The sequence below is a fragment of the Xyrauchen texanus genome, chromosome 15, assembly GCF_025860055.1.
Source record: "Xyrauchen texanus isolate HMW12.3.18 chromosome 15, RBS_HiC_50CHRs, whole genome shotgun sequence".
NCBI classification, from domain to species: domain Eukaryota; kingdom Metazoa; phylum Chordata; class Actinopteri; order Cypriniformes; family Catostomidae; genus Xyrauchen; species Xyrauchen texanus.
Genome location: NC_068290.1, coordinates 29,759,404 through 29,787,111, shown reverse-complemented (window position 1 = coordinate 29,787,111; position 27,708 = coordinate 29,759,404). Strand labels below are relative to the sequence as shown.

The 27,708-nt window shown below is 37.5% G+C and overlaps 1 protein-coding gene across 1 annotated transcript; it reads right to left on the bottom strand.

Moving 5' to 3' along the window:
- Positions 1-140: 140 nt before the first annotated feature.
- Positions 141-27,645, bottom strand: LOC127656183 (src kinase-associated phosphoprotein 2-like). The gene is made up of 13 exons (XM_052144373.1): positions 27,526-27,645; positions 26,917-27,022; positions 26,785-26,810; positions 25,849-25,950; positions 22,178-22,258; positions 22,009-22,092; positions 21,784-21,908; positions 14,334-14,397; positions 14,094-14,225; positions 13,816-13,893; positions 9,603-9,718; positions 576-678; positions 141-416 (listed from the first exon to the last, which is right to left on the bottom strand). The coding sequence occupies exons 1-12, from the start codon at positions 27,563-27,565 to the stop codon at positions 586-588; spliced, it is 1,047 nt and encodes a 348-aa protein (XP_052000333.1). The 5' UTR covers positions 27,566-27,645; the 3' UTR covers positions 141-416; positions 576-585.
- Positions 27,646-27,708: the final 63 nt, after the last annotated feature.

Here is a 27,708-nt window from a genome sequence, read left to right as displayed (position 1 = left end):
GAAATAATCTGATGCAAAGCTTGACATGAACACTTATACACTGCTTCCACCTGGTGGCCAAAATCAACTCAATCGGCTTTAAAATAGGCTCAGAGCACTTTCTGAAAGCATTAACACATAATTCATTTTTACACAACTTTTCAAAACATATTTATTATGTATTAATACTTTTCATAACAAAAAAGATTTGCATTCACTCAGTCATTCTTATTAAATACTGGAGCAAACATGGATTAAATAACATCAAGCATCATGTCTACTCACATCTTTCATCACATACATTTTACAATCACTTGTGCTTTTGAAATAACAGTTTGCTTTACATCCTACACAGAATGTCCGACAGTTAATTAGACAGCGGCTTGTTAAACATGGCAGTGCATGAAGCTACAACAGCAGCCCACATCAAGGGGTCCCTAAAATGAACAAAACATTTGATCAAATCAGATAGTTCAATTAAACAGCTTAGAAATATCAGATATTTGAAAAATAAGGGCAAATCAATGTATGTTTGCTTTATGTGTGAGAATTAGATTAGATATGCTTGGGTTACCATTCTTGGATCATTCACTCACCTCAAGTCCCTTACAGAGCATACAATTCCATAAGATACTCCTTGGGCACGATTCCGATGGCCCCTTTCATCTCCCCCACCCACCAGCCGAAGGTGTCGTACTCCTGTGAAAAAAAAAAAAAACAGAAAAGCCGATAACACCCACTAACTGCAGTTTGGGCAAAGCAAGAGAGCAGTGTTCATTAAACTCACTCACTGTTGCGACAAACCTATCAGAGCAGTGACACAATCAGTGAAGTCACATCACATAGATCGATGCCCAAGGGAATTAAAACTGTCAATATTTCTAGTTCATTGACCAGTTCATCTTCAGATTTGACTAATTTTCTTCTCATGCTGTCTCTATCCCTCCATCTCTCCCCCCAATTCTTTTCCACCCCTCCCTCTGATTTTCCAAGGCCAATTCAAGGACAAATGGCCCATAGGACCTATAAAGATTACACGAGAGAACGTGAACAGCCGATATATTTTGTATGAAGTACAACTGATATACGAGCCTGAGTACAGAGTCCTGTTCTTTACATACAGAGACAGATATACAGAGATCAGCTCTTCTCCAGCTTATGGAATAGATAACCATAAAGATAAGAAAGAGATAAGAATCCATCCGTCTGTCTCTTTTTCCCTTTTCACCCCCTCTGTGATCTGTTTGTAATTAGGGAACACAGAAAGACAGAGCGCCATTCACTTCAAAGCCACAAAATCCTGTGTTTTCTCCACATGCATGATATTCTGTTTCTCACAGATGCTTTCTCAAAATTATAAGGTTATACAGAGGCAGATATCTGTCAGGACACAGTTTGATCTTCCTTTGAAAAAAGAAAATGCAGGGAGTCACTGAGGACTGGATTGGACTGTGGAATAACTGTAGCTGCCTGAGCTCTACATAAAATTCCAGTAACCTCCATTTCTAAGACCTTTGGATGAGCTGGATAGTGGCACGCTTCTGGATACAGACATAACATCCAAGACAGTTGATGCATTTCACTGTTAAGCCGAGCAGGGTGAGTGACACCTCCAAATTCTGTTTGAATGGAGATGCTGAATAAAAGCAATACTAAAATGTAAGTATAAAAGTTATATGTAAAACTATATTAGAATATGTCCAGTATAATATACACTCACCAAGCACTTTATTAGGAACACCTATACATATACTTATTCATGTGACTATCTAATCAGCCAATTGTGTGGCAGAAGTGTAATGCATAAAATCATGCAGATATGGGTCAGGAGCTTCAGTTAATGTTCACATCACAGGAAAAATGCAATCTCAGTGATTTTGACTATGCATGATTATTGGTTCCACATGGGCTGGTTCGAGTATTTCTGTAACTGCTGATCTCCTGGAATTTTCCCGTAGAACAGTCTCCAGAGTTTACTCAGAATGGTGCCAAAAAACTAAAACATCCAATGAGCAGAAGTTCGGTGAAGAGGTCAATGGAGAATGGTCAGACTGGTTCAAGCTGACAGAAAGGCTATGGTAACTCAGATAACCACTCTGTACAATTGTAGTGAGCAGAATAGCATCTCAGAATGCACAACATGTTGAACCTTGAGGCGGATGGGCTACAACAGCAGAAGACCACGTCGGGCACTTTATCAGGTACACTACCAATTAGTACACTTATATAGTACAAAAGGTACACTTTTTTAGTGTTCCTAATAAAGTGCTCAGTGAGTGTATACACGTGTGTGTAATAAATGTATATTAAAAAAGGTAGCTCTGATGCTGCATTAGTTCTATATAAATTAAATGCAGCATCAGTGAAGCCTTAAACTTAGTCATTGTACAAACATGATCACACGGGAAGTCCGAGAGTTCAGGTACCCTAGGTTCAGCCACATTATGCCGCCTCCCCAACAAGCGGCATCTCCTATCAGACATTTTTGAATCATCACCGCCGTATTTATCTATCCCGGTGCCACAACCGAATGTGTGTTGCCTTAGCAGAGTGGAAGAGCCGGGTTCGGATCCCGCATTAAAACCAGGAAGTAATCAAGTTTGCATAATCAGTGACGAGCACAATACGGAGGTTTCATTTCTTCTCCTCTAATATTACATTTTTACTCTGCTGATGTTTGGGGTATTAGTTTCTAAAATATGCATTCCTCTTCACTGTCTTACAGCTGAAAACAACTTGCTTCAAAGCTTGCTTTTGGCAGCCCTCCTTGGACCTTTCACCCAGAAAATAGAGCTTGCATGTGCCCATACACCCAACAACACTTAATGCTTTGGCCACTGGGGAGATGGTTTTGAATTTTGGTAAGCACAGACTGAGTTTAGCTAAAGAAAAGTCATCCTATGGTTTCAGATTAAAATTTAATTCATCATTTTATTTTAAATCATTTATTTCTTCAATTGTAATTCCTTTGTATCTACGTTCTGTGTAAATGCACTTTTTTGTGGCAAATATGCTAAAACAAATATACATATATATTTTGCAATGGCTTCATGGTGAAAGCATATGCCTTACTGGAAAAAACTATTTGCAACCACAGCTTCCAGTTTTCAGAAATGTTCTCACAAACAGTATCATTTGTTACACATGAAAAGAAAGGTCAGCTACACAGAAGTAATGGCTACTGCAACATTCAACCTCCGTTTTCTCTGAATCCCAGCATAGTTGAGCCAAACCCGTCTGTCACCGGACAGCTCATAATCTAAGCGACCCCGATTGCATTCAATATTCAAATTCATTAAAATGTGTATGCGTTTTGCCTTTGCACAGCAGTACAGTAAATACTTGAAACATCTCAATCCAGTGCAATGATTGTCCAATGACATTTATAGTCCTTCTCCTCTCTGACATTCAAGTCTTTGAGCTCCCTAAGGCTGACAAGATACTCACTGCTCTTGTACCTTCATCTTACTATCCTTACTGTCCGAGAGCAATGAGGTTTGAATAATGCCCCAGCTGAAGTTAAATATGAAGTTTGTGGGCCCCTACTTGACCTCGGCTGCCTAAGTGATTCCTGCTGTATAATATATAGTGCTTTCTCCAGCCAGCAAACCTCTTACTGCTTGCACATATCTGCATCTGTCTATAAAACACAGGTCTGGTTATGCAGCTGCTGACAGCTGCTGCAGACAGATACAAACTGTAATGGAGAGCATCTCTACATCAAAAACTGTCCTCAAAGAGGAAATGTGCAAACTACAAACAAGAACTCATTTCTGAAAGACAAATGAGTAGATATAAAGAAATCTTTTCTCCGCTCATTTGCATTCACATGTGAAATTCACTGTGTATTAAATGCTGAATGCACGGTTTTGAACAAAGGATATTCATTATTGTGTTAATACTGCAATGCATGGTATGTCATGATGGACATAAGCAGAGGCCAAATTTGTCGTCTTCCATCCTCTCTTTCCACAATGACATTGACATTGTGTTTACATTTAAGGCACTGCTATGGCAACCAATGTAGATATATCGGACATCGACTATACTGTCTAAACAAATGGATCCAGTTTCACTGCAGTCATTCCTAAAAATCAGATTTGAAAAACAACTTGGATTTATGAGCAGTCTGAACGAGGCCTAATCCCATTTTGCAGATAATAGTCATATCTGAACTGTAGTAGAAGAGGTGAAAGCTAAAAACTGAACTGGAGTGTTGAAGAGCAAGTTCCCCAGCACCATGTCCCACACATACGGCAAAATATAGGGCAGCACAGTTGTCCGGATTGTGTGAAACGAGACAGGAAATGCATATGTGAAGGGGTGAAGGGGAAGCTTCCTGTAGCTGCCCTTTGATACAGACACACCTCATTGACAGGACCAGTGCCTGGTGCTGAGGGCTGCCCCAGTGATCAAGCCTTTCCGAGTGTGTGAGCATATGTAAGAGAGTGTGTGTGTGCGCAAATAGCTGGTCGGGCAGGAGGGGTAGATTAAGAGGCGAGTGTGACAAATAAGACTGCAACAAGAAAGCAATGCAGACCGACCTCACTCCGCCAACAAGCCCACACACATGCACACCCATACAAACAACATCTATCTGGAAGGTATCTGGGGGCTATTCCATAGACTTAATTAAGTGGAAGTGGATTAGTTTGAAACTCAAGGCAATGATTTGACTCTTGGCAACATTCATTTACAGGTAAAATGGGACTGTGACGAGGAGGAGGGCATGGCCAGTAGTGATGGAGCACAGCAGGCGCTGAATCAGCTGATCAGTGGGAGAGCGAGATAAGGAGCGGCCGGAGATGCCGGTTCGAGAGAGAGGGACGCACACAGCAGTGTTGCATGTGTGTCTGTTGGTTTATGTTTTATGTAGTGTTTTATCATTAAACGTTTTGTATACTGTTCAGCCGGTTCCCACCTCCTCCTTGCCCATCCTTTAACTGTTACAGGGACACTTTCTTATAATTTGTCATTACCATTAATTTAAAAAAAAGTGTGGCAGTCATCCCATAGTTTAAAATGTAATATTCCAGGTTAAATACAAATTAAGCACAATCGACAGCATTTGCAGCATAATGTTGATTACCACAGAAATATTTTTAACTTGTCAATAATTTATCAAATCACGGTTACAGTAAGGCACTCAGTTTAATCGAAGAAAACATTTAATCGAAAACATTCCCTGTCTTAGGTCAGCTAGGATCACTACTATATTTTGAGAATGTGAAAAGTCAGAAAATGTTTTATTTCTTTCTTTCATCACATTCCCAGTGGGTCAGAAGTTTACATACACTTTGTTAGTATTTGGTTGCATTGCCTTTAAATTGTTTAACTTGGTTCAAATGTTTTGGGCAGCCTTCCACAAGCTTCTCACAATATGTTTCTGGAATTTTGGCCCATTCCTCCAGACAGAACTGGTGTAACGGAGTCAGGTTTGTAGGCTTCCTTGTTAACACATGCTTTTTCAGATCGGATTGAGGTCAGGGCTTTGTGATGGTCACTCCAATACCTTGACTTTGATGTCCTTGAGCCATTTTCTGCAACTTTGGAGGTATGCTTGGGATCATTGTCAATTTGGAAGATCCATTTGAGACCGAGCTTTAACTTCGTGGCTGATGTCTTGAGAAGTTGCTTCAGTATATCCACATCATTTTCCTTCCCCATTATGCACCAGTCCCTCCTGCAGCAGAGCTCCCCATAACATAATGTCCACAATATTTTTCTGAGGTTTTGGCTGATTTCTTTTGATTTTCCCTGATCTCAAGCAAAGAGGTTTGGAGTTTGCATGTAGGCCTTAAAATACATCCACAGGTACAACTCCAATTGACAATTTCTTTGAATTTTTCAAGCTGCTTAAAGGCACAGTTAACTTGGTGTATGTAAACTTCTGACCCACTGGAATTGTGATATAGTCAAATAAAAGTGAAACAATCTGTCTGAAAACAATTATTGTTATTATTAAATCTGTAAAAATGTGTTTTAATGACTTCAACCAAAGTGTATGTAAACTTTTAACTTCAACTGTATAATGTTTACATCTTGTGGTAATATTTTTGAAACAATGAAACTGTGTGTATTTTGATGTTTATGGACTGGCTCCATTCACTTCCATTGTTGGTGCCTCACTGAAACCAACATTTTAGCTTTTTCTTTTAAATAAACAAGGGACGAGTTCAAAATATTTTATGGTAATAACTATAATGCTACAAATACTGTCGATTAAACTAGTACATTTATTTTGACTCACCCCTCCTTTTCTTACAATAAAAAAAACTAAATGCAAAAATCTGGGTTCCAGTGAGGCACTTACAATGGAAGTCAATGGGGCCAATTTGTATATGTTTAAATACTCAATATTTCAAATGTAACAAGACATACTGTAAACAATATGTGTGTTAACATGATTATAGTGTGATAAAATTGCTTTCTTACCATTTCTGTGTTAAGTAATTTTACAACTTTGTTGCCATGATAATGTAAACCCTAAAATGACTGTAAAAATGCAGATATAAACAACTTTACAGCTCAAATAATACATGATTTTTAAGTGAAGAATTAATGTGTGATTTAATAAAATTAAAAGCTTCACATTTCTGCCTTTAAACCCTCCAAATATTGGCCCCCCATTCACTTCCATTGTAATTTGGAAGTGAATGGGGGCCAATATTTTTCCTTTTTTTTAAAGAAAATAGGGACGATTAAACAAAAAAAAAATTTCTAAATCAACATTGACACAAATGCTGTTGATTGGGCTTAACTTGTACAGCACCTGGAATGTTCTTTTAAGCTTTTACAGTTGTTCCAGTTTTCACCCATTTTGTAGTTAAATGTGGTAATTGGTAATCCAAATTATTTTTGTAACATTAATTTGAGATTAATAATGTATGCAGAATAAAGTCCTGCATGATTAAATAAGACAATCCTAAAATCTGTGTCTGAAATGAGGTAGGTCTTTGGCCAGCTCTAATTTGAGTCTGGTTTCTGTTGGACCCCAAACAGACCATGTGACACTATTTTGACCAAACATCATTTACAGCACACAGTTCCTTGCTTTTAAAAGGGGAGAGTATGGTGTGTATGAGATTTAGGGCCTTGACACCTCCCCCTGGTCTGATGGTCAATACTCTTTCAGAGTCGCTGAGGGTCTGGACAGGGGGGTAAATGGGGTGGGGTGTTAGACCTGCAGCTGCTGCATGGCCAAGGGGAAGGAGGTAGGCCACTAATAGCCCCACTGGCCTGTTCCCCTTTCTGCTCTGAATGGCCTATGAGCCACAGCTGGACACTAAACCCACACCAGCTTTACGGTCATCCACAAGCCCGGCAGGATGGAGGAGGCAGGGGGAAAGGGCTACGCTACAAAAAGTGCCAGTAATATTCATAGTAAACCAATCTGTGCAATACCCAATAAAATGGTACAAACAAGCCAAAGCGTCATTGGACTGAGTTGAACATTACTCTCCAAGCATTGGTACATCTCAGGAGTTTCTCAGTGTATTGTGTTAATATAAAGTTATGTTATATGTATAACGTGTATTGTGTTATGTATAAAGTTATAAAGATACATAAGTCATATATTGCAATTGGAGGTGTGTACTGAAATAAAAAAACAAAAGAAACACAAAAAAAAATACAAATTCCAAAACATTATTGTCTTTTGCAGATGTAAAATGCTGCCTCGCCAGTTGTAGCAACTAGATGGCGTAATTGCTCTGAAAATGGCATTCACCACTTGCTCACATTCAGACCACATTCTGTCATTTTTTGACAGCCTGCTGACTTTTAACATAATTAGATAATTTCCCCTTTGGCATGCTTTATATATCCATTACAAATTATGGATTTTTAGCCACTGGTGAAATTCGTATGTCATCTCCGTTTTTCCTGAAGATGCATTATCTTGCTACAGCACATTCCTTTGTTTCTGGTTAAATTAATAAAAATAGGATAAAATGATGGAAAGCTGCATTCACCAGTTCTTATTTTGTAGGCTTCTTTTATGTCTAATCAACTCTGAAGATCTGAACTTGCACCGTTATGCAATGATCACATTACCCTGCTGAAATTTCCAGGCTAGTTTATACTGGATTGTACAAGTCTAACAGGTGGACTAGTATAGCCATGTGGTTCACCAGCAAAACCTTGTTAAGCTGGTTGTCCAACATGATTTTTCTCGTAAAGTTGGTTGACCAAGCTGATCTTGCTGGTTTAAAAGCCTGGTGGGTACACCAGCACACTAGCATTCCATACTGGAAACCAGCATCCAAAACACATATGCTAGTGACCAACCATGCTGGTGCTGTCAGCGGTATTGGCAGACGTGTACAAAATTCTTTACAGCTATTTGTCTATAGTATATATACAGAGGTGATTACTGCTTTGCAATGGCAAAATGCATCAACTACAAATCAGGTTTCTTAGATTAAGATCTGCTTTGACAGACAGGTTTGGCTCAACCCTTACACAACATGCTCAGATTCAGGCAATAATTAGTAGGAAAATTGCAGTAAATAAAATATTTACACTAATACCAAGGCAAAGTGCAGATCTTACATTTGTTTGAGGTAATAAAAGGCTGACAAAAGTATTTGCATTTTTGGGGTCATTCGTCATATAATGCAATGGGTACCAATATTTTGAAGCCCCAAAAATCATATAAAGTCAGCATAAAAGTAATCCATAAGACTTCGGTGGTTAAAGCCATATCTTCAGAAGCAATATGATAGGTGTGGGTGAGAAAAATATCAATATCTAAGTGTTTTTCACTATAAATTCTCCTCCCTGGCCAGTAGGTAGCGATATGCACAAAGAAAATGAATCACCAAATATGAAAGAATGTGAAAGTGAAACTGGAGATTTATATTTATATTAGATTAACTTTGTTTCAAGGAGCTCTGAAAGGTATTGAGCTAATTCTGTTAGCCAGGTACAAACCGCAGTACCCTGCACAGCCTGGTTATGCATCAGAGATGACAGGTAGGGGAAGTTTTTAACCAAGTGCACTATTCTACCACACCTGGTATAAATACAGAGGTGGATTCAGAATTTCCTGTGAACACAAACTGCCATTACAGCCATAAATAGTGACTGGCTGAGATGTGTAGTGTAAAAGGTCTGCAGATGGTTGCCCTTTGCTAAACATGGCATTAAGCTGTCTTCCAATACTGAAATACCCTCACACAGAAGTTCACACACATGCAGCGGGCAGACGTGGAGAGAGGTGACAGAATGCCACTGGCTGCCAGACTGCTCTGCTCAGGGCCAAGAGTGCTAAAATGGTTTCCGTAGTGACAAGACTAATCCCATCACTGCGCACAGGCCGAGAGTGTATTTAGCTTCCACACTCAGCAACACAGGCTTCCCCTCTGCCGAGCACATGAGACACAGCTTGCACAAACAGGCTCAAACAAACCTTTTTGATTATATGTGTTATCCAGACATCACACCATATTTATTTAATAGATTGTGATTCAATGTTTTTTTTAATTCATGAGAGCCTGAGAGGACAGCAAAAGCAGGTTAATAAAAATGACCTCATTTTGTATTATTTCGGTCCACGATCACATGGGCTGTGACTACTGCAGTGGGTCTGGAAATTTCCAGGGCACTGGCTCCTGTCTTACCTTGCTGAGGATGTAGATGGTGTCTCCCCTCTTAAAGGACAGCTCATCGGGGTGCTCACCGGCACAATCCCACAACCCCTGGAAGTAGTTTGCATAGTCTGTGCTCTTGTTCACTGCTGCAGGGAATAATAAAAGATGGAATCACTTGTCACCAAAAAAAAAAAAAAAAGAAAAAGCAATAAAAAAAGGCAAAAAAAAAAAAAAAAATCAAGGTATAAGAAACTACTGACAAATAAATAAAGGACTGATGAAAAACGAGGAGAGAAAGATAGAAAGAAATGACTGACAATGAGAAAGAATGAAAGAACTGGCGAAGGAGGAACTGACAAGGAGTGAAAGAAAGTGAGAAAGAACTGATGAAGAAAGGAAGTATTGACAAAGGAGGAAAGAAATAAAGAACAAACTGATGAAGAAAAGAAAGAATCAATTTCTGATAGAATTTCATCCTTTTTAAATTGTTGTTTCATTCTCAATAGTCGTAACTTCACGCATTACTAAATGTTGTGCTATAAAAACAGTGCACGTTAGCTTTTTGTTTTGATCTCTGAAAGACCAGCCAACTCATGAAGTTTATTTCTGACAGGAATAACTGTCCATGTGTGTATATTTTTGGCTCAAAAGTAAGTGTTTGTGGTTTGGTGATTCTCTGGCTCAGAACTGTCCACTAGTAGGCAGCAGAGAGTATATGTATATTGCCAAGTTGTAACTCGTGTAACTGCCTCTATTGACAGTCTCGAACACATTGCAGCTGCATCATCCTGTAGTACAACATGCAACATGTTTAAAGGTACCATAGTTGCACTCTTCTGTGACGTCATAAATTGTCCTTAAACACTTGATAATTATACTTTGTACGTATCTGGCTTTTGATGAATTTGCCAAATTACTTTTAATAATCCTGAGTTGAGTTTCAAAGATTTTGTTGGCTATGATTTCTTTATGTACCATGTTTATTTTCAATATGGAAATGGATGCATGTTTGATATTTCAAATTTCATGACAGAGATATTCTAGGTAGATTTGATTAGTTGTTCACGCAGCAGATTTTGAGAAAAGCATTCTCATATACAGCAAAAACATATTTACACATCTGTGCTGTTTTAATATATATATAAATAATAATATGAATAATAACATCAGGCCTAAAGCTGTCAACCTAAGCAGCACCTTGAGTGCTGTTCATATAAAAAATATCTCACACATTAATAACTTCTACACATTATTATTTGTAGATACCCAGGGGTACTGATTTGGCAGATTATTTTATTTATTTTCTAAATATAATCTTGTCCACTGCTACACTTACATTTTATTTAGGGCTGCATCCTAATACAGCCTGGCATCAGTGTTATAGCTGAAGCATACATCTGGAATCAGTGCTTACAGAAATGCATTTGCCAAAAATACTATCATAAGATGACAACTAGCACTATTCTGCTCATTTCTAGCAAAAGATCAAGTAAATTAATGTGATCATCTCGATTTCCCTGATCCATGAAAGCTTTATAGTAAAACTTGTATTTTCTCCACCATTATGGCTCTCTCTAGTGCTCTAGCTGGCCGCCTCCTCTGAGCATCTGTTACGAGATCCTGCCTCAGCCATCGTTGCTGTCAGCAGGACTTCCTGTGCTGTAAGCTTGGAGCAGAGGGCCATGGTGGGCCACAGTGCACCAATAGAGTCAGCTTCCTGCCAGTGCCTGCCTACCAACCACTGCCCAGTGCCCAGCACTCGGCAGGATACAGACTTCCCCCACACAGGGAAAGAAAAATCACTGCTGCCCAAAAAAACTGTTGAAAACCATAACTGTGAAAATATCAAGAATCTTTTTTAAGTTATGAAAGATTTTGTTCTACCAATTACCACAATTATTTTAAAGGAAATCACAACTTGAAGAAACACAACATAAATGCTGCACAAAGCAAATGTGCACTTGAATGAAAAGGAAGATGTGAATATCTCAACTAGGGTGTGCCATGGACCAAGGCTCACGTAAAAAGCTGGTTCCTGTGGTGTAGACCACTGGTTATGCTTCAGGACCCAGATTTACCATTGGACTTCAAATGGCAACCCAACAAGGGACCCAAAATTGTTTATCATACAACAGTAAACAAAAATGCACCTAAAATCAAACACTGAAATTTGACCATGTACCGTAAAGGCCCAACAATAACCAAAATTGTTAACATGACATTGGCTGAATAGGAAAGATTAAAATTTTGAAAAGACAAACAACAGAAGAATAGGGACTACCTAGGACATGAAACAAACACCAAGTCAAATATTAAGCTGCTGAATATGACAAATTAACAGTCATTATTTGCAGAAACATGTGAATGAGATTTCAGTCTGTACAAACTATTTATATTCATTGCAATTGAGCCCGTATTTAAATGAACCTTGTGCGGCCCCCACGTCCACATGTGTGGACATTGTATTTTTAATTCGCAAGGCATAATTTCAAAGAAGAAAAACTGACTGAATACTGTTCACAAGACTCTAGACTGTCATTTAAAGCATTAAAATCTGCTGCACCATGTGACACAACAACATGATGCTGATTTCCTTGAAGCGCCAAAAAAAGTGCCTTTGGTAAGAAATTTCTTTAAGTTTTTTAATTGAAACCTGTTTGATAAAAAAGGAGTCTCTACTTTCGTTTGATATGCCAAATTAAAAAATGTGTTCATTTTTCACATGTCAGCGACAGAATATACATATGTCAACTTATGTGGAAACTCGTACCGCATTTCCTCAAAAGTATCATTATTTTGATTATCAGTGGATCATATCACTTCATTTTAATATTCATTTTGTTATATTTTATTTTGTTATCTCTGTATAATACGATTCTATTCATTAACAATAGTTAATGCATTCTTATATACATATTTACTGTACATTTTCACATTGAGAATAAATGGGTTCATCCAAAAGCTGTAAAATTAGGCTTTATATGGAGTTAGGATAAAAACTAAGTGCATTTCAAAATGTTCTGAGACCTGTGCAGACAGACAGCACACTGGAGGTCAAGTCATTCACTAAATAGGGAGCATCCTATAGCTTTCTATGCGGTTAAGTGCATTCAATACTAAAATCAGACCAAAAGTTCAGTTTCAGGCTCCAGATGATTTTTGGACCACTCGACATGTTTGCAGACATGGGACAATGGTAATCAGTACAGAGATTCAGAATTTATAAATGTAACATTTTATTTTAACATGGTTGGCAGTAATTGGATGATGCTGGACATTACTTTGAATAATAATAATTTATTCAGCTTTACAGAAAAATCAGCTGTAATGTCTGTAACGTCTCACTAAATGGAATAACTAACACTCCTGGAAACAAACAATTTAATGAAAATAATCTGACTTTCAATAAATTAGTGTTATTTACAATTTCACAACGTAGACTCAGTGTCCACATATGTGGACATAAATATTTTCTTCAACTTTTTTTAGCGTTATTTTGTTCAAGGTTTTCAAATTCGAGTTTGACTACAGATAGAGTTTGGTTGGCCACATTTGGCTTCAACAATTGATATGAGAACAGTTTTCTCTTTCCTTATAGAAGTTAATAAGCCTATTTATTTAGCTATACCTACTATGGACAATCATATGTTAAGATAAAAAAAATGTCAAAGTCCCTTTAATGGCAAATCAGTCCACTCTGCGGCCATCTTGTCAGCTGTTTTCGAAGCTGTTTTGAATAGAGAGAGATTGTTGGTCAAAATGACGATCAAAGAACATTTTTAAAATCAGCAGTTACCATTGTTGTCAGATTTACAGTATCATAAATTGTGCTCCTTTAGCTTAGATCATGCTAAAAAAAAAAAAACTTTTCAGGCGGCTAAAGCTAATTTTGATACACGTTCTTGGGTTGACTGGCAGGCGATGTCTGCATAAACGGTGATTGGCTCTTTTACATTAAAGGCAGGACTTCCATTTCAACACCCGCCATATTTGGTGTTACAATTTCTCCCATTCATTTTAATACAAGTCATCCATCTCAGGCTAACACTGTCTGATTTTATTGAAGCACTGAGCATTGTTTTTTCCCTGATGTCTTTTTCCCAATCTTTGCTTCATTTATATTTTTATTAAAGTTACTCAGACAAATGATAGCCACACAGGCAGATCTTGGAGTATGCATGGTTTTAAGGGACTGAAAGGGCAGGAAGGGGATGGACAGGCCTGCTGACCTAGTGGTAATTACCTGTCACTGGGGCAGATGGCGGTGGGGGCTTGTTGGCCAGGGTCACTATTGCTTTAGCTGGCTGTGGTACATCTTCCTCTGAGAGGGGGAGAATACATTTGGCAGTTACGGTAATGGGAAAATACAAAATTTCACACTTTCCATTACCATTTTCTACCAGATCCATAGGCGGATCATCCACAAAAGATTTTAACATGAACGTGTACCTTGATAATCAAAACAAAATCAATAAAATAATCAGATAAAAAATATGTGAATAAATATGTGTAGTGACAAACCAGGGAGTTCTTCATAGATCTCGTCATCGATAGCTGCGGGCATGGTTGATGAGGTCACAGTCCTGATAGATGAGGTCATGGCCAAGCAGTCATCATACTCATCTTCATCTTCTGGAATGATTCCATCCATGTCTGAACAGGAAAACACATACATAAATCATGATTGTTTGTGTAAAAACTGGCGCTTGCTAAGCAAAGTTAGGGAACGACAGAATGGGTTTATCGGATACTCAGTCCTACCTTTAATCAAAAAGTGAATTTGCTCCACCCAGTCCTTTGCATCTTTCTCAGAGGCAGCACAAAACTGTAGAAATGGGACACAAGAGGGAAAGAAATGTAAAGTAAATCAATAAAACAAATAGAAATAGTGAGAAATTAAAGAGAGGGAGAGATAACTTTTGTATGAATTAATGTATGAATGTATTTGCATTATATCAATATAAAAATAAACAAAATATCCAACAAAGTGGTATTTATTTTATAGAAACATTGCACAAAAAGTAGTTTGTTAGGTTTTCAAATGATATAACCATAGATTAAGACAAACAAAATTGGAACCTTTCTGGTTGTCAGACTTTGTGGAACACCACCATAGTTAATATGTTTAAAGGAATAGTTCACCCAAAAATAAAAAAAATTCTCTCATCATTTACTGACCCTCATGTCAGATATGTATGACTTTCTTAAGCAGAACACAAACAATGGTTTTTAGAAGAATATCTGTGCTCTGAAGGTCCATACAAACGAATGGGAAGCAACATTTTGAAAGTCCAAAAAGCTCATAAACGCAGCATAAACGTAATTCACAAGACTTAAGTGGTTAAATCCATGTCTTCAGAACAGATATGATAGGTGTGGGTGAGAAACATCAATATTCAAGTCCTATTTTATGATCAATCCTTTCACTCAATTTCACATTTTTCTTTTATTTTTGGCCATTTCACATTCTTCCTGCATTTCGTCACCTACTGGGCAGGGTGGAGAATTTATAGTAAAAAATAACATATATTGATCTGTTTCTCACCCACTCCTATGATATCACTTCTGAAGACATAGATTTAACCACTGGAGTCATATTAATTACTTGTACGTACGCTGCCTTTGTGCTTTCTGTAGCTTTTACTTGCACTGTATGGACCAACAAAGCTGAAATATTCTTCTACAAATCCTTGTTTGTGTTCAACATAAAAAGAGTGTCATACACATCCGGGATGGCATGAGGGTGAATCAATTATTAGAGAATTTTCATTTTGGGGTGAACTAACCCTTTAATGCAGCTGTGGTAACTCTGCTAGGACACCTGTATGAACTTGGGGAACTGACTTCTTAGTCCCTTTAACACCAGTTCAGTAATTGAAAAGTAATTGATAACTGGCTAAGAAAAGTGATTGAAATGTAATTTAATTTTGACAAAATGGCAAAACATTAAGCTTTTAACTGTCTTAACCACAAATCATCATTCAGGAAATTAGCAAGAACTGAACAAATAGATAAAACTTAGTATAGGATAGTTTCCCCATTTGATTTCATCTTTAAAGCTTGTGGGTAAACAGAAAGAAGATTCGATGTTGTTCCATGCAATGTTGATGGCTTAAACAGTTGATGAGTTGTTAAACTTTTCCCATTCAAATCTGGAAACTGACCAGACCAAAACAGAAGCGTGATGAATCTCAAGCCACTTCTTGGTGGTCTTTGCAGTGTGGGCAGGAGCATTTTCTTGTAATACATCTGACCATTCCTCGTTAGAAAACAACTTTTCAATTGTGGGAAGTATGCCTTACTGCAATATTCTCCTGTACTCAGAAGCATTAATTGACTTTTCAAAGTGAAGTAGCTCACCAGCACCAGCAGCTGAAAAGGCTCCCCACACCATGACACCTATTCTTTCATGCTTCACTGTGGTAGAGGTGAATTTATTATTGCATGTCTCACCAGATCTTTAAAAAGACACCTCTATGGAGCATCACCATGCAAATAAAAGCATGATTCAATACTCCACACAGCTCTGCTGAAGCACTTTGAATCAAACTTCCCATATTCTTCCAAAAACTTCACTCTGACTTTGATGTTTTTCTGAGAAAGCAATGGCTTTTTAACACATCGTCTAGACGCAAAACCCGCATAAGATAACCTTCTAGGATAACCTTGTTTTCCGAGGTCTTGAATTCTGTGGACAGTTTAGTTTTTTAGAGAAATGTAAATTTCAGCAGGTGGTCATCCATGCATGAAGGGACCATACAGAAGGGAGGTTGAACAGCTGGCTGTCTGGTGCAGTCAAAACAATCTGGAGCTGAACACGCTCAAAACGGTGGAGATGATTGTGGACTTTAGGAGGAACACCCCCCTCCCCCATTCTAAACAGCACTGTGGCAGCAGTGGAGTCATTCAGGCTTCTGGGCACTACCATCTCACAGGACCTGAAGTGGGAGACCCACATTGACTCCATTGTGAAAAAGGCCCAGCAGAGGTTGTAACTCTGTGCAATGGAAGCTCCTGTCACTAACACAAATTCCTTGTATGTATAAGCATACCTGTCAATAAAGCTGATTCTGATTTCCTTCTACAACATCACCTTTTGTTTCAAAGCATTGATCTATTCTCATAACAGGTGATAGAGAAATAGGGATCTTCTCTGCCTTTAGGGTCTTGTAAACTTCAGAATAGCCACAGTTGGCCCGCAGGCCAGCTATGCGGTTTCTGAGAGCAAGCCTTACATGATATATAGCTTTTTTTCCATTTACTCACTCCTTGAAGTGGAGGCAACTGAGACTTGTCCACCCACATTGAGATGAGTAACCACGTCACCACGAGGACCTACTAAATAGTGGGAACTGGGCATTTCATATTGGGAGAAAAGGGGATAAGAAACTAAAAACATCCTATAGAAGATATTTTTGAAAACTTTGCATACAAGAAGACATACAAGTGAATTTCCCTGTTTCCAGCTTTTTCCCCCCCAAGCAGTTCACTGCAGCAAAAATTAATGAGCAAATGGTGGCACTGAAGTGCACCAGGAGTGCATTTGTTTAATTCTTGCTAACTTCCTTATCAATGGTTTGTTGTGGAGACCATTAAATACATACACACACACACATATACACATATATATATATATATGTGTGTGTGTGTATGTGTGTATATGTATATATATTATTAGATGAAGTCAGAAGTTTACATACATCTTAGCCAAATACACTTAAACACAATTCCTGACATTTAATTATAGAAAGCATTCCCTGCCTTACTTTATTGTAAGAATGTGAAATGTCAGTATAATAGTAGAGAGAATTCTTTATTTCAGCTTTTATTTCTTTCATCGCACTCCCAGTGGTTCAGAAATGTACATGCACTTTTTAGTATTTGGTAGCATTGCCTTTAAATTGTTTAACTTGAGTCAAATATTTTAGGTAGCCTTCCAAAAGCGTCTCACAATAAGATGCTGGAATTTTGTCCCATTCTATGGCACCAGAAATATGACAAAACAATTTGAATTAGAATTATGTACATTTGAATTATAGACTTTTGAATTTGAATTAAAAGTGTGATTTTGACAAATGTAATATTACGTTGTATTTTAAATAGGTTTTAATTTTAATTTTTTTAAACTCCAATCCTGGACATTTCATATTTAACCAAATTGAATTGGGTTTTTTTTAAATGGCACAATTTAATGAATATGTATTTTCAAACAGCTAATTTTTGGTTCTGAATTCGTACACCGTAAATATCCCGTTTTAAAAAATACAGCTTCAAGTTTTCAAGACGAAGAAGAAATTCAGAACACTAAATTCAACATTCTAAAATTCAAACACAGAAATTCAGATATACAGAAAGTGGGTCAGAGAGTAGAGGGTCTCAGAAAAGTCGAACAGAGCATTTTGGCCAATTGCAGGTCAAGGTGCAATAATTCTCTGGCGCGAGCGAGATTCAAAAGGTCACCATTCTGACCATGAAGTGGTTCTTAAACTTTTATGATTTATATTTTTATGGTTAGCATGTTAGCACATTCTCAGCACATGAGACGTTTGTCTAAGCGGTCTCTGGTATTGGTTTTAGTATAAAGTATATTTAGTATGAAGGTGATCAGTATGTGTAAGAGAAAGCATCACATATAACAAAATAATTAATGTAATTCTGCTTCATTCTGTGATCGGAATCTACATCAGATCCAAGTCGAATGTTATTTCAAACACTTGTTGGTGTTTGTAAGTGCGTTTTGAGCTCAAGACATGAACATCACGAATATTCAGATGTGTATGATTAAGCTGGCGTGATTACATTATACGATTGTAGCCTACTAATTTACACACCGAACTCCAACAAACGTCATTCTCACACGGAGAGTGCACATCCCTATTGATGTTTAGTCATATGCCATTTGTTTTTAGTTTGACTGTTAGAATCATTTTAAACGCAACATATAACGTGTTCTTGTCATAAATCTTCAAAGCTGCAAAATAAGTTTAAACAAGCAGAATAAGGTTCGATTTTGGGTAATGTTGATTATTGTTAATAATAACAATGTAAAAATGTATAAGCTTTTTTACGGTTTCATAATTGTATTCATCATTATGAAGGCATTTCAACGCCATTAATCCGCGCGCGTTAGAGTAAAGCGGCGCAAGGAAAAAGGAAGAACTCGCGCGCGCGTTTTAAACCTTCGCGCGCATTGTTGACACTTGCTACAGTCTCACAAGGAAACTGTAACAATCCGCGACATGACATCTCCTGCGCGCGCAATACAAGATCTCGCACGCGAGGATATGGCTGAAAGTACGACAAGACAATTCCCCAAAGTCTCGCTCAAACACTTTTATTTTTGGCAGTAGTGGGGTGGGCTTTGCTCTTTTGATTGTAAACTAAAATGTCATTGGTTACTTACCCTTTTCCGGAAGTCTTTTTTATTATAGTTTTTTTTTTTTTATTCTTGTATGAACATCAACAGAAAGGCAGTCATACCTGAAAGATTTACAAACAAAGACTGAGATTACAATTCAATTTACACATCATATTCTCCACAAAATACCAAACGATAAATTACAAAAAATAAGTAAAATAATAAAAATATATATATGTATATATACATAAAAAAAAGTAGGGGAATAGGAGATTTCTACATTCCTTCAACAAAGAATAGCCTACACATATTTTGCTTTGGGACTTTTCATCCCACTCAATGTCTCTAAATACACTGAAAATTCCTCTGTATTTCAATGTTGTTCTTGTTGATTAATGGCGTTGAAATGCCTTCATAATGATGACATAATGATGAATACAATTATGAAAGAGTAAAAAGGCTTATACATTTTTACATTGTTATTATTAACAATAATCAACATTACCCAAAATCGAACCTTATTCTGCTTGTTTAAACTTATTTTGCAGCTTTGAAGATTTATGACAAGAACACGTTATATGTTGCGTTTAAAATGATTCTAACAGTCAAACTAAAAACAAATGGCATATGACTAAACATCAATAGGGATGTGCACTCTCCGTGTGAGAATGACGTTTGTTGGAGTTCGGTGTGTAAATTAGTAGGCTACAATCGTATAATGTAATCACGCCAGCTTAATCATACACATCTGAATATTCGTGATGTTCATGTCTTGAGCTCAAAACGCACTTACAAACACCAACAAGTGTTTGAAATAACATTCGACTTGGATCTGATGTAGATTCCGATCACAGAATGAAGCAGAATTACATTAATTATTTAGTTATATGTGATGCTTTCTCTTACACATACTGATCACCTTCATACTAAATATACTTTATACTAAAACCAATACCAGAGACCGCTTAGACAAACGTCTCATGTGCTGAGCATGTTCTAACCATAAAAATATAAATCATAAAAGTTTAAAAACCACTTCATTTTGAATCTCGCTGGCGCCAGAGAATTATTGCACCTTGACCTGCAATTGGCCAAAATGCTCTGTTCGACTTTTCTGAGACCCTCTACTCTTCCCTGTGAAACACGGAAGCTTGATCTCTGACCCACTTTCTGTATATCTGAATTTCTGTGTTTGAATTTTAGAATGTTGAATTTAGTGTTCTGAATTTCTTCTTCATCTTGAAAACTTGAAGCTGTATTTTTTTAAAACGGGATATTTATGGTGTACGAATTCAGAACCAAAAATTAGCTGTTTGAAAATACATATTCGTAAAATTGTGCCATAAAAAAACAATTCAATTTGGTTAAATATGAAATGTCCAGGATTGAGTTTAAAAAATTCAAACCTATTAAAATACAAAGTAATATTACATTTGGCAAAATCACACTTATAATTCAAATTCACACAATTCTAATTCAAATTGTTTTGTCATATTTCTGGCTCCATACCATTCCTCCAGACAGAACTGGTGTAACTGAGTCAGGTTTGTAGGCCTCCTTGCTTGCGCATACTTTTTCAGTTATTCCCACAAATATTCTCTCTGAATGAGGTCAGGGCTTTGTAATGGCCACTCCAATACCTTGACTTTGTTGACCTTAAGCCATTTTGCCACAACTTTGGAAGTACGCTTGTGGTCATTGTCCATTTGGAAGACCCATTTGCGACCAAGCTTTAACTTCCTGGCTTATGTCTTGAGATGTTGCTTCAATATATCCACATAGTTTTCCTTCCTCAACAATTTTGTGAAGTGCACCAGTCCCTCCTGCAGCAGAGCACCCCCACAGCATGATGCTTCCACCCCCATGCTTCACGGTTGGTATGGTGTTCTTCAGGTTGCAATCCTCACCTCTTTTCCTCCAAACATAATGATGGTCATTATGGCCAAACAGTAAAATTTTTGTTTCATCAGACCAGAGGAAATTTCTCCAAAAAGTAAGATCTTTGTCCCCCTTTGCATTTGCAAACTGTAGTCTGACTTTTTATGGCAGTTTTTGAGCAGTGGCTTCTTCCTTGCTGAGCAGCCTTTCAGGTTATGTCAATATAAGACTTGTTTTACTGTGGATATAGATACTTGTAAAGATGCTGGAGGAAACAGGTAGACAAGGTCCTTTGCCTTTCGCACCAAACTATATTAATCTCTAGGAGATAGAATGCATCTCCTTCCTGAGCGGTATGATGGCTTCATGGTCCAATGGTGTTTATACTTGTGTACTATTGTTTGTGCAGATGAATGTGGTACCTTCATGCAATTGGAAATTGCTCCCAAGGACGAACCTGACTTGGAGGTCCACAATTTTGGGTGATTTATTTTGATTTGCCCATGATGTCAAGCAATGAGGCATTGAGTTTGAAGGTAGACCTTAAAATGCATCCACAGGTACACCTCCAAATGACTCCAATTATCCTATCAGAAGCTAACTGGCTAATTGCCTAAAGGCATGACATCATTTTCTGGAATTTTCCAAGCTGCTTAAAGGCACAGTTAACTTAGAGTATGTAAACTTCTGACCCACTGGAAGTGTGATATAGTCAATTAAAAGTGAAACAATCTGTCTGTAAATAATTGTTGGAAAAATTACTTGTGTCATGCACAAAGTAGATGTCCTAAACGACTTGTATAAAACTCACTAATATGAAATCTGTGGAGTGGTTAAAAAAATGAGTTTTAATGACTTCAACCTAAGTGCATATTAACTTCTGACTTCAACTGTAAAATAGTATATATAAATCCTCATTATTTGAGGATAAGAATACACACTGCATGTTCTTACATGGTACACAAATAGACCAACCTGATATACACGCTTGTCTGGAGCAGAGATCTCAAAGCAACAATCTCGCTTAGCATCTTTCCGCAGATTGTTGTTCATTTTGACAGTGTAGCCAACAATATTAAACTCTCCCTTCTGCTGTTTATCTAGTAATATGTAACAATATTGCAGATTATAGATTCATCAGATTCAAGAAACATTTAAATCACAGACAACACATCTGATCATAAATGGTAGCCGTTTTACCTTTCTCACTGCCATAGTAGTAGAATAAATTGTTGCTTAAGGCACACCATCTCTTCTGCCACTCATTGCCAAAGAAACTGTGATCTATTTGGACAAATGGAGGTTACAGTTTGTTATAAGCCTTTCACAATTTGTTTGCAGGAATCTTTGTGTGGATGCAATAACCCACCTTTTCTGCGCTTCTCCAGGTTACCACTCTTCAAAATGGATGGAAGGTCTTGAGCTGCCACCGGAGGAGACTGCTGAACTCCTGATTCAAATGAGCAGAAGGAATTGTTTATCTTGGTGTAGCTTATTTATAACTAACAGTACTGTTCTTACAGAGAACTAATTCTGCCCTTCAGGTTTCCAAACCAACAGTTATGAGGGATTCAAACCTGAGTGGGCTGGATAGGGTTTCATGCACCGTTTTTCTTTTTCCAGGTACACCAGTATGAGAAACAGATGCATACTCTGTTTTGAAAGCAAACCTCCCCTCTTTTTACACTGCCCTCCCCTCTCTTGTGTACACACTACCATTGCATTGCTGAATGAGTGTGAGAGTGTAGGTGTTACAAATGACACTGGCAATTGTGGAATGTTTGCAATTATGTAAAAGTTGGTGTCAAGTGAGCATGACACATCCTGACTGTGAAAAGCAAATAGAAAGCCTTTAAGGCTAGAGCTAATTTCTGTTAAATCTGGTAGAAAATAATGTACAAGTACTGTCAAAGAAAACATAAATCATACAGTCTTTTTGAACAATCATTGGCCAAAACCTAAATTTATGGAAGTTTATGGAAACATTTGAGATAATGAAAATACATCGGTACAGTGCTTGGCTTTGATTTTCACACATCTTAATACACATTAAACTCGCCAAGAAGAAAATCACAAAAACCGATAAACTCACAAATGTACCATGAGCACCCATTTTCATAGTATGAAATAACTAATTTAAAACACAGCAACTGTGCTTTGGACCCTTGCTAAAGGGTCCAAATAAACAGTGAAAACATGCCTCTGCTTTGATCATCAGCTACATAAAATGACCTTCCTTTTTTGTGCAATGTGTCCAATGCATCAAATAAACTAAAGCACTCAAACTATTAACAGGTTAAATGGTTACATTCAGTGCTGGGTAGATTACTTCAGAATTGTACTCTCAGCCTAAGAAACTGCTGAAAAATCACAAAACAAATTTATATATCTCATGGTGTAAATAAGGAAACTGCTCCGAAAACTGCTTTTGTTTTGTTCCCAATCATGTCAACTGCAACAGAGTACAATTTTGTGTTGATTCAACAAAACAATTAAATGTTATAGCATTACAAAAATTTTCCTAGTGTACAAAAACTTCTCCAAGTGTCCAAAAGCCTCTCCAAACAAATAAAACATAATAATTGTACATAAGAACTAATTACACATGCAATCACAACTATTACTAAGGGTTTGCATAGCATGTACACAGGATTTTAGTAATGAGATTTCACAGAATGAGTGCCATTTGAGTCGTGATTGAGTCGGTGTCATGTACTTGGCTCCATCTCCTGGTGGCCATATGTAACAGTCACTCTTTGCCCAAATATGGATGATTTTTTTATCTGATCTGAACCCAATCCAATTGGTTTAGCGATTTTGTACCGAGTGGTAGTGTACACAGCATCTGGCTATCTGACATCTTGCAAACTGCCTGAAAACAGATGGGCTTTCCTGGATCAGATGACATAATCTGAAATGATGTAGCATCATTGTGCACAATGTGCTTCATTTTAATAATCTAATGATCTATGCATCCGATTACCTCGTGTGTGGGCTTGTTTGAAAGATAATCGCCTCCTCTAAAATGGTATGTTATATTTTATGTTCTGTTTATTTTCAGTGAAGTTATAAGTGAAAACGCAACACATGAGCAACACCTGTTCACAAGAAACAAATGTAAAAGACATATACTTATCTATTTCTCACTATATTTTTGTCTGTGAGTAAAACAAATAGATAATACAAAACAAAAAGTTGCGAAACTAAAACAAAATTTACCCTGTTAATGTAACCGGTTCTGCATTTATCTATGAATTAGATTGTGAATCTGAAATTATGTGTATTTGGGTATTTTTTTGCATTTGATGGACAAAACCTTTCCAAAGACATTGTGACACATGGTTATGTGACACGCAGAGGGATAATTAGGAGTTGGTAAGATGTGCAATATAAAGTTGAGAAAACATGTAAGCACACCTCCAAATACTTCATTAGATTTGACGTAGAGTTCTTTGCAGTGGACAGGATATTAAGTTTTGGAAGGCAGAGTCTACAGTGAAATGATTTGTGTAAATCTAGTAGTCAAATTCTGATTGAGACCACTTAATCTTCAGTGCAATTATAACCACCTGGCTAGTGGTTGGTATCAGGTCTGGGTGTGCAATTTACAACCCTCCCCATCTTATCCCCCTCTCTGCTGATTTAGAATAGAAAAATATATATAAAAAAAGAACAATTAGGAGAATCAATAAATTATGAACAATTTTCTGTTGTTGTCTAATTAATATGTAACCCATACAAAAGTGACTGTAATTTGATTAAGAGTATTTTAAAATGTGATCTGATTACAAGTACCTAATTATTGTAATTTGATAACATAATCCAAAATGTAATCTGTTACTACCCAGCATTGGTTACATTTTACATGCAGTCAACAAATAAAGCCTGAGCGGTGTCTGCTCTGATATGAAAACAATCTAATTAAATGACGAACTTGCTTACTTTAGCTGAATAGTGGCATTACACAAACTCATTCATTAACTTGCTTTACTTACAGTACATTTGTGCAAAATAACACAAATGCAAATAGGCTCAAAAAGCTTTTCTAAGTGCAGTTTTGATTGGTCTAGAATCTGCATTGTAGCTAACGTTTCAGTCCCATGTTTCAGCTGAACAGCTGTTCAATTTGGCAGGCACAGTGCAAAAGACCTATAAAACACATGAGTGAACTAGAGCAGGAAACCTTTTCCTCCCATACACACACACACACACACACACACACACACACACACACACACACACACACACACACACACACACACACAATGCAAAGAAACCACTTCCAGCCTGCATTCTGGAAGCCTACCCTAAGTCCTTATGTAACTCTGTGAGTTTCAGAAAGCAATAATCAAATGTGTCGTTACTCGAAAGGAGTCAGAGGAATTGGATTTCCTTGAGTTCAAATTCTACCAAAACATTTCATTTAGCAGAGGCTAATAAAACAGAAGCCTGAATTGACATTGGCTGTGGGCGGCATTGTCTGAGCTGTAAGCCATAAACCATTTGCTCAGAGACAAAGGAGAGCTAAACCCTTGACGTCTGTGCCTTCAAACCGTTCCTGAGTCTGTTGCTGGGTTACATCAGTCTTTCAAGCACCTCATTCAGCTTTTGTGTTCTTCTACCACTACTAAAAAAATCCAAGACAGGACATGACAAAGGACTGCCACAATGATACTGTGTTATGACAGCTGAGGCTGCAGAATAGATGATAAGTGGTTCATTCATAACCAGTGAGATAGAAGGGGTATCCGTTTTTGTTTCTTAGTTCAAGTGTATTGTAATTTATGTACAGTATAAGTGTTTGTGTTTTTTTGCAAGGAGGATATCAATTGATTTATTATAGAATTGTTAGTTTGAAAAAAATGTGCAAAAAGTATGCAAAAAAGAATGCATACTTGCAATTCCATTGCCATTCCATTTGCCTTCTATCAGAGAATTAATGAGGGCAGTTGTTATCTGTTATTTGAATCTGGAATCACAAAGCTTCCTTGTTCCTTGTGTACACATGTAACATTGCAATCCCTAAAAATCTCTACTCACCATCATAAGCATTATCCTCATCCCTGTCAGTCTGCTCTGAGTGGAGCGATCCGCCGTCATTATTGGCGTCCGCCTCGTCCATCTCAGTGAACTCTTCATCTCCTACATAACAGAGTCTTCATCAGCACAGAAGGCCACAAATTGAACCCTCAACCAGAAAGACACATTAACAATATATAGCAGATATTATATATGTTGCCTGGAGACAGTGATATCTGATAGCACAGGAATCTGGATATGGTGCCCAGGTGGTGAGGCATTTTTGTTTGCTTTATCTCCAGTTGCATTGAGAGGCACTTAGCCATGTTGACGAGATATTCAAGAGTCACTTTGCATATATGTTGGATATTCAAGGAATACAAAGGGTTAACAGAGCACATGTTAAACCAGCCTGTTTATATCTTATTTCCTGACCATTTTATAAAGATTAAAGTTCATACTGATCACAAACCTGAAACATGCAAGAATTTTGCAAATGTTGGCAGCATAAAGTTGAACATGAACAGAAAACTTGGTTTCTTGGTCACGGTGTAATGGGGGTAACAGTGCAAATCTAAAGTGCATGGGTTTCAGTGCCCACAACTGCTTAAACAAGCCATGCGCTCTACACACATCTAAATTAATTACAGGAAATGCAAAGCTGAACTGGGCACAGTCTGTATCTGCTGGCTTTTCTGTTATCACCAGCATAAAGAATAATAATAAACCTGTTATTTGCACAAAAAAAATCTAAAATAAATATGTGTTATCAGAATTCAGAATGAGTTATATCAGCAGTGTATGAATGATTTTACTACTTTATGTTGCAACTGGAGAGACTGAACCACACAGAGTAGTGCCAATGGCAAGTGAACATCTTCACAAGCTCCATTCTAATTTGTGGCCCCTCCCTTTCGGGAAACATACATACAGAAACACAAGCACATTAAAACTTACCTTTGTCCTTGAAATCCTGAGAGTAGCTGGAACAGAGAGCGTTTGGATTTGTTGAATACTGTATCAACATATGTCATGGTCACAAAAACATTCAGGTAGCCATGTCTACTACAATGATGCATTATGCCGTACCTCGATTTCACTTCTTTAATACGCTTGACAAAGGCATCCTTTCTTTCTTTTGCCTTCTTGCTCAAATTCTCCCCTTTAAGAACATCCGTTAAAAAGGTTTCCAGATCTGAGAAAACACACTGTTCAATGAATATCAAATCATCCCCTCTTATTTCTAAAATGATTACACAGGGTATTCAAACAGGTGCACGTCACATTAAGAAACTCTTGTCTTTTCCCAACTAAGGATTATTTCAAAACTGATCTATTGACTGGCAAGTTGGCTACATGTTAGTCTACCGACAAACTAATTCCCCAGAACAAATCATATTTTACTTGAAACAGCACCAGTCTCCCTTTTTGCCGAATTACCTTACTCGTTCAAATAATACGTTAAAAACAACAACTGCAAAGATATGAACGTGATAGAATGAAGTCTGCTTTGAGTTCTAACGGGAAATATTCACAACGTGCGTGCGTCGGTGGATGAAACTTCCTCTTTTAAGCGAAGTAGGCAATAAACAGACACATAAATAGATTTGATAACATCTGACAAAATCTTGTCTTGCGCCCGCAAGCAAAACATGCACATTACCAACTTTTGTTTCTTTCCAAACATTGCGATAGTACCTGAAATGAGTGTCGTTAGGTCTTCCGGGATGGACCTCATTGTGATACACCGCTTGACCCAGTAAGATAGCCTTCGAAACACGGAAGTTTCAAGTGGACTGAGAGATACGGAAGAGGTAATGGCTTACACTGCCAAAACCACTATTCAGATTAGACAGCATTTATTAATCACGTTTGCTGAGG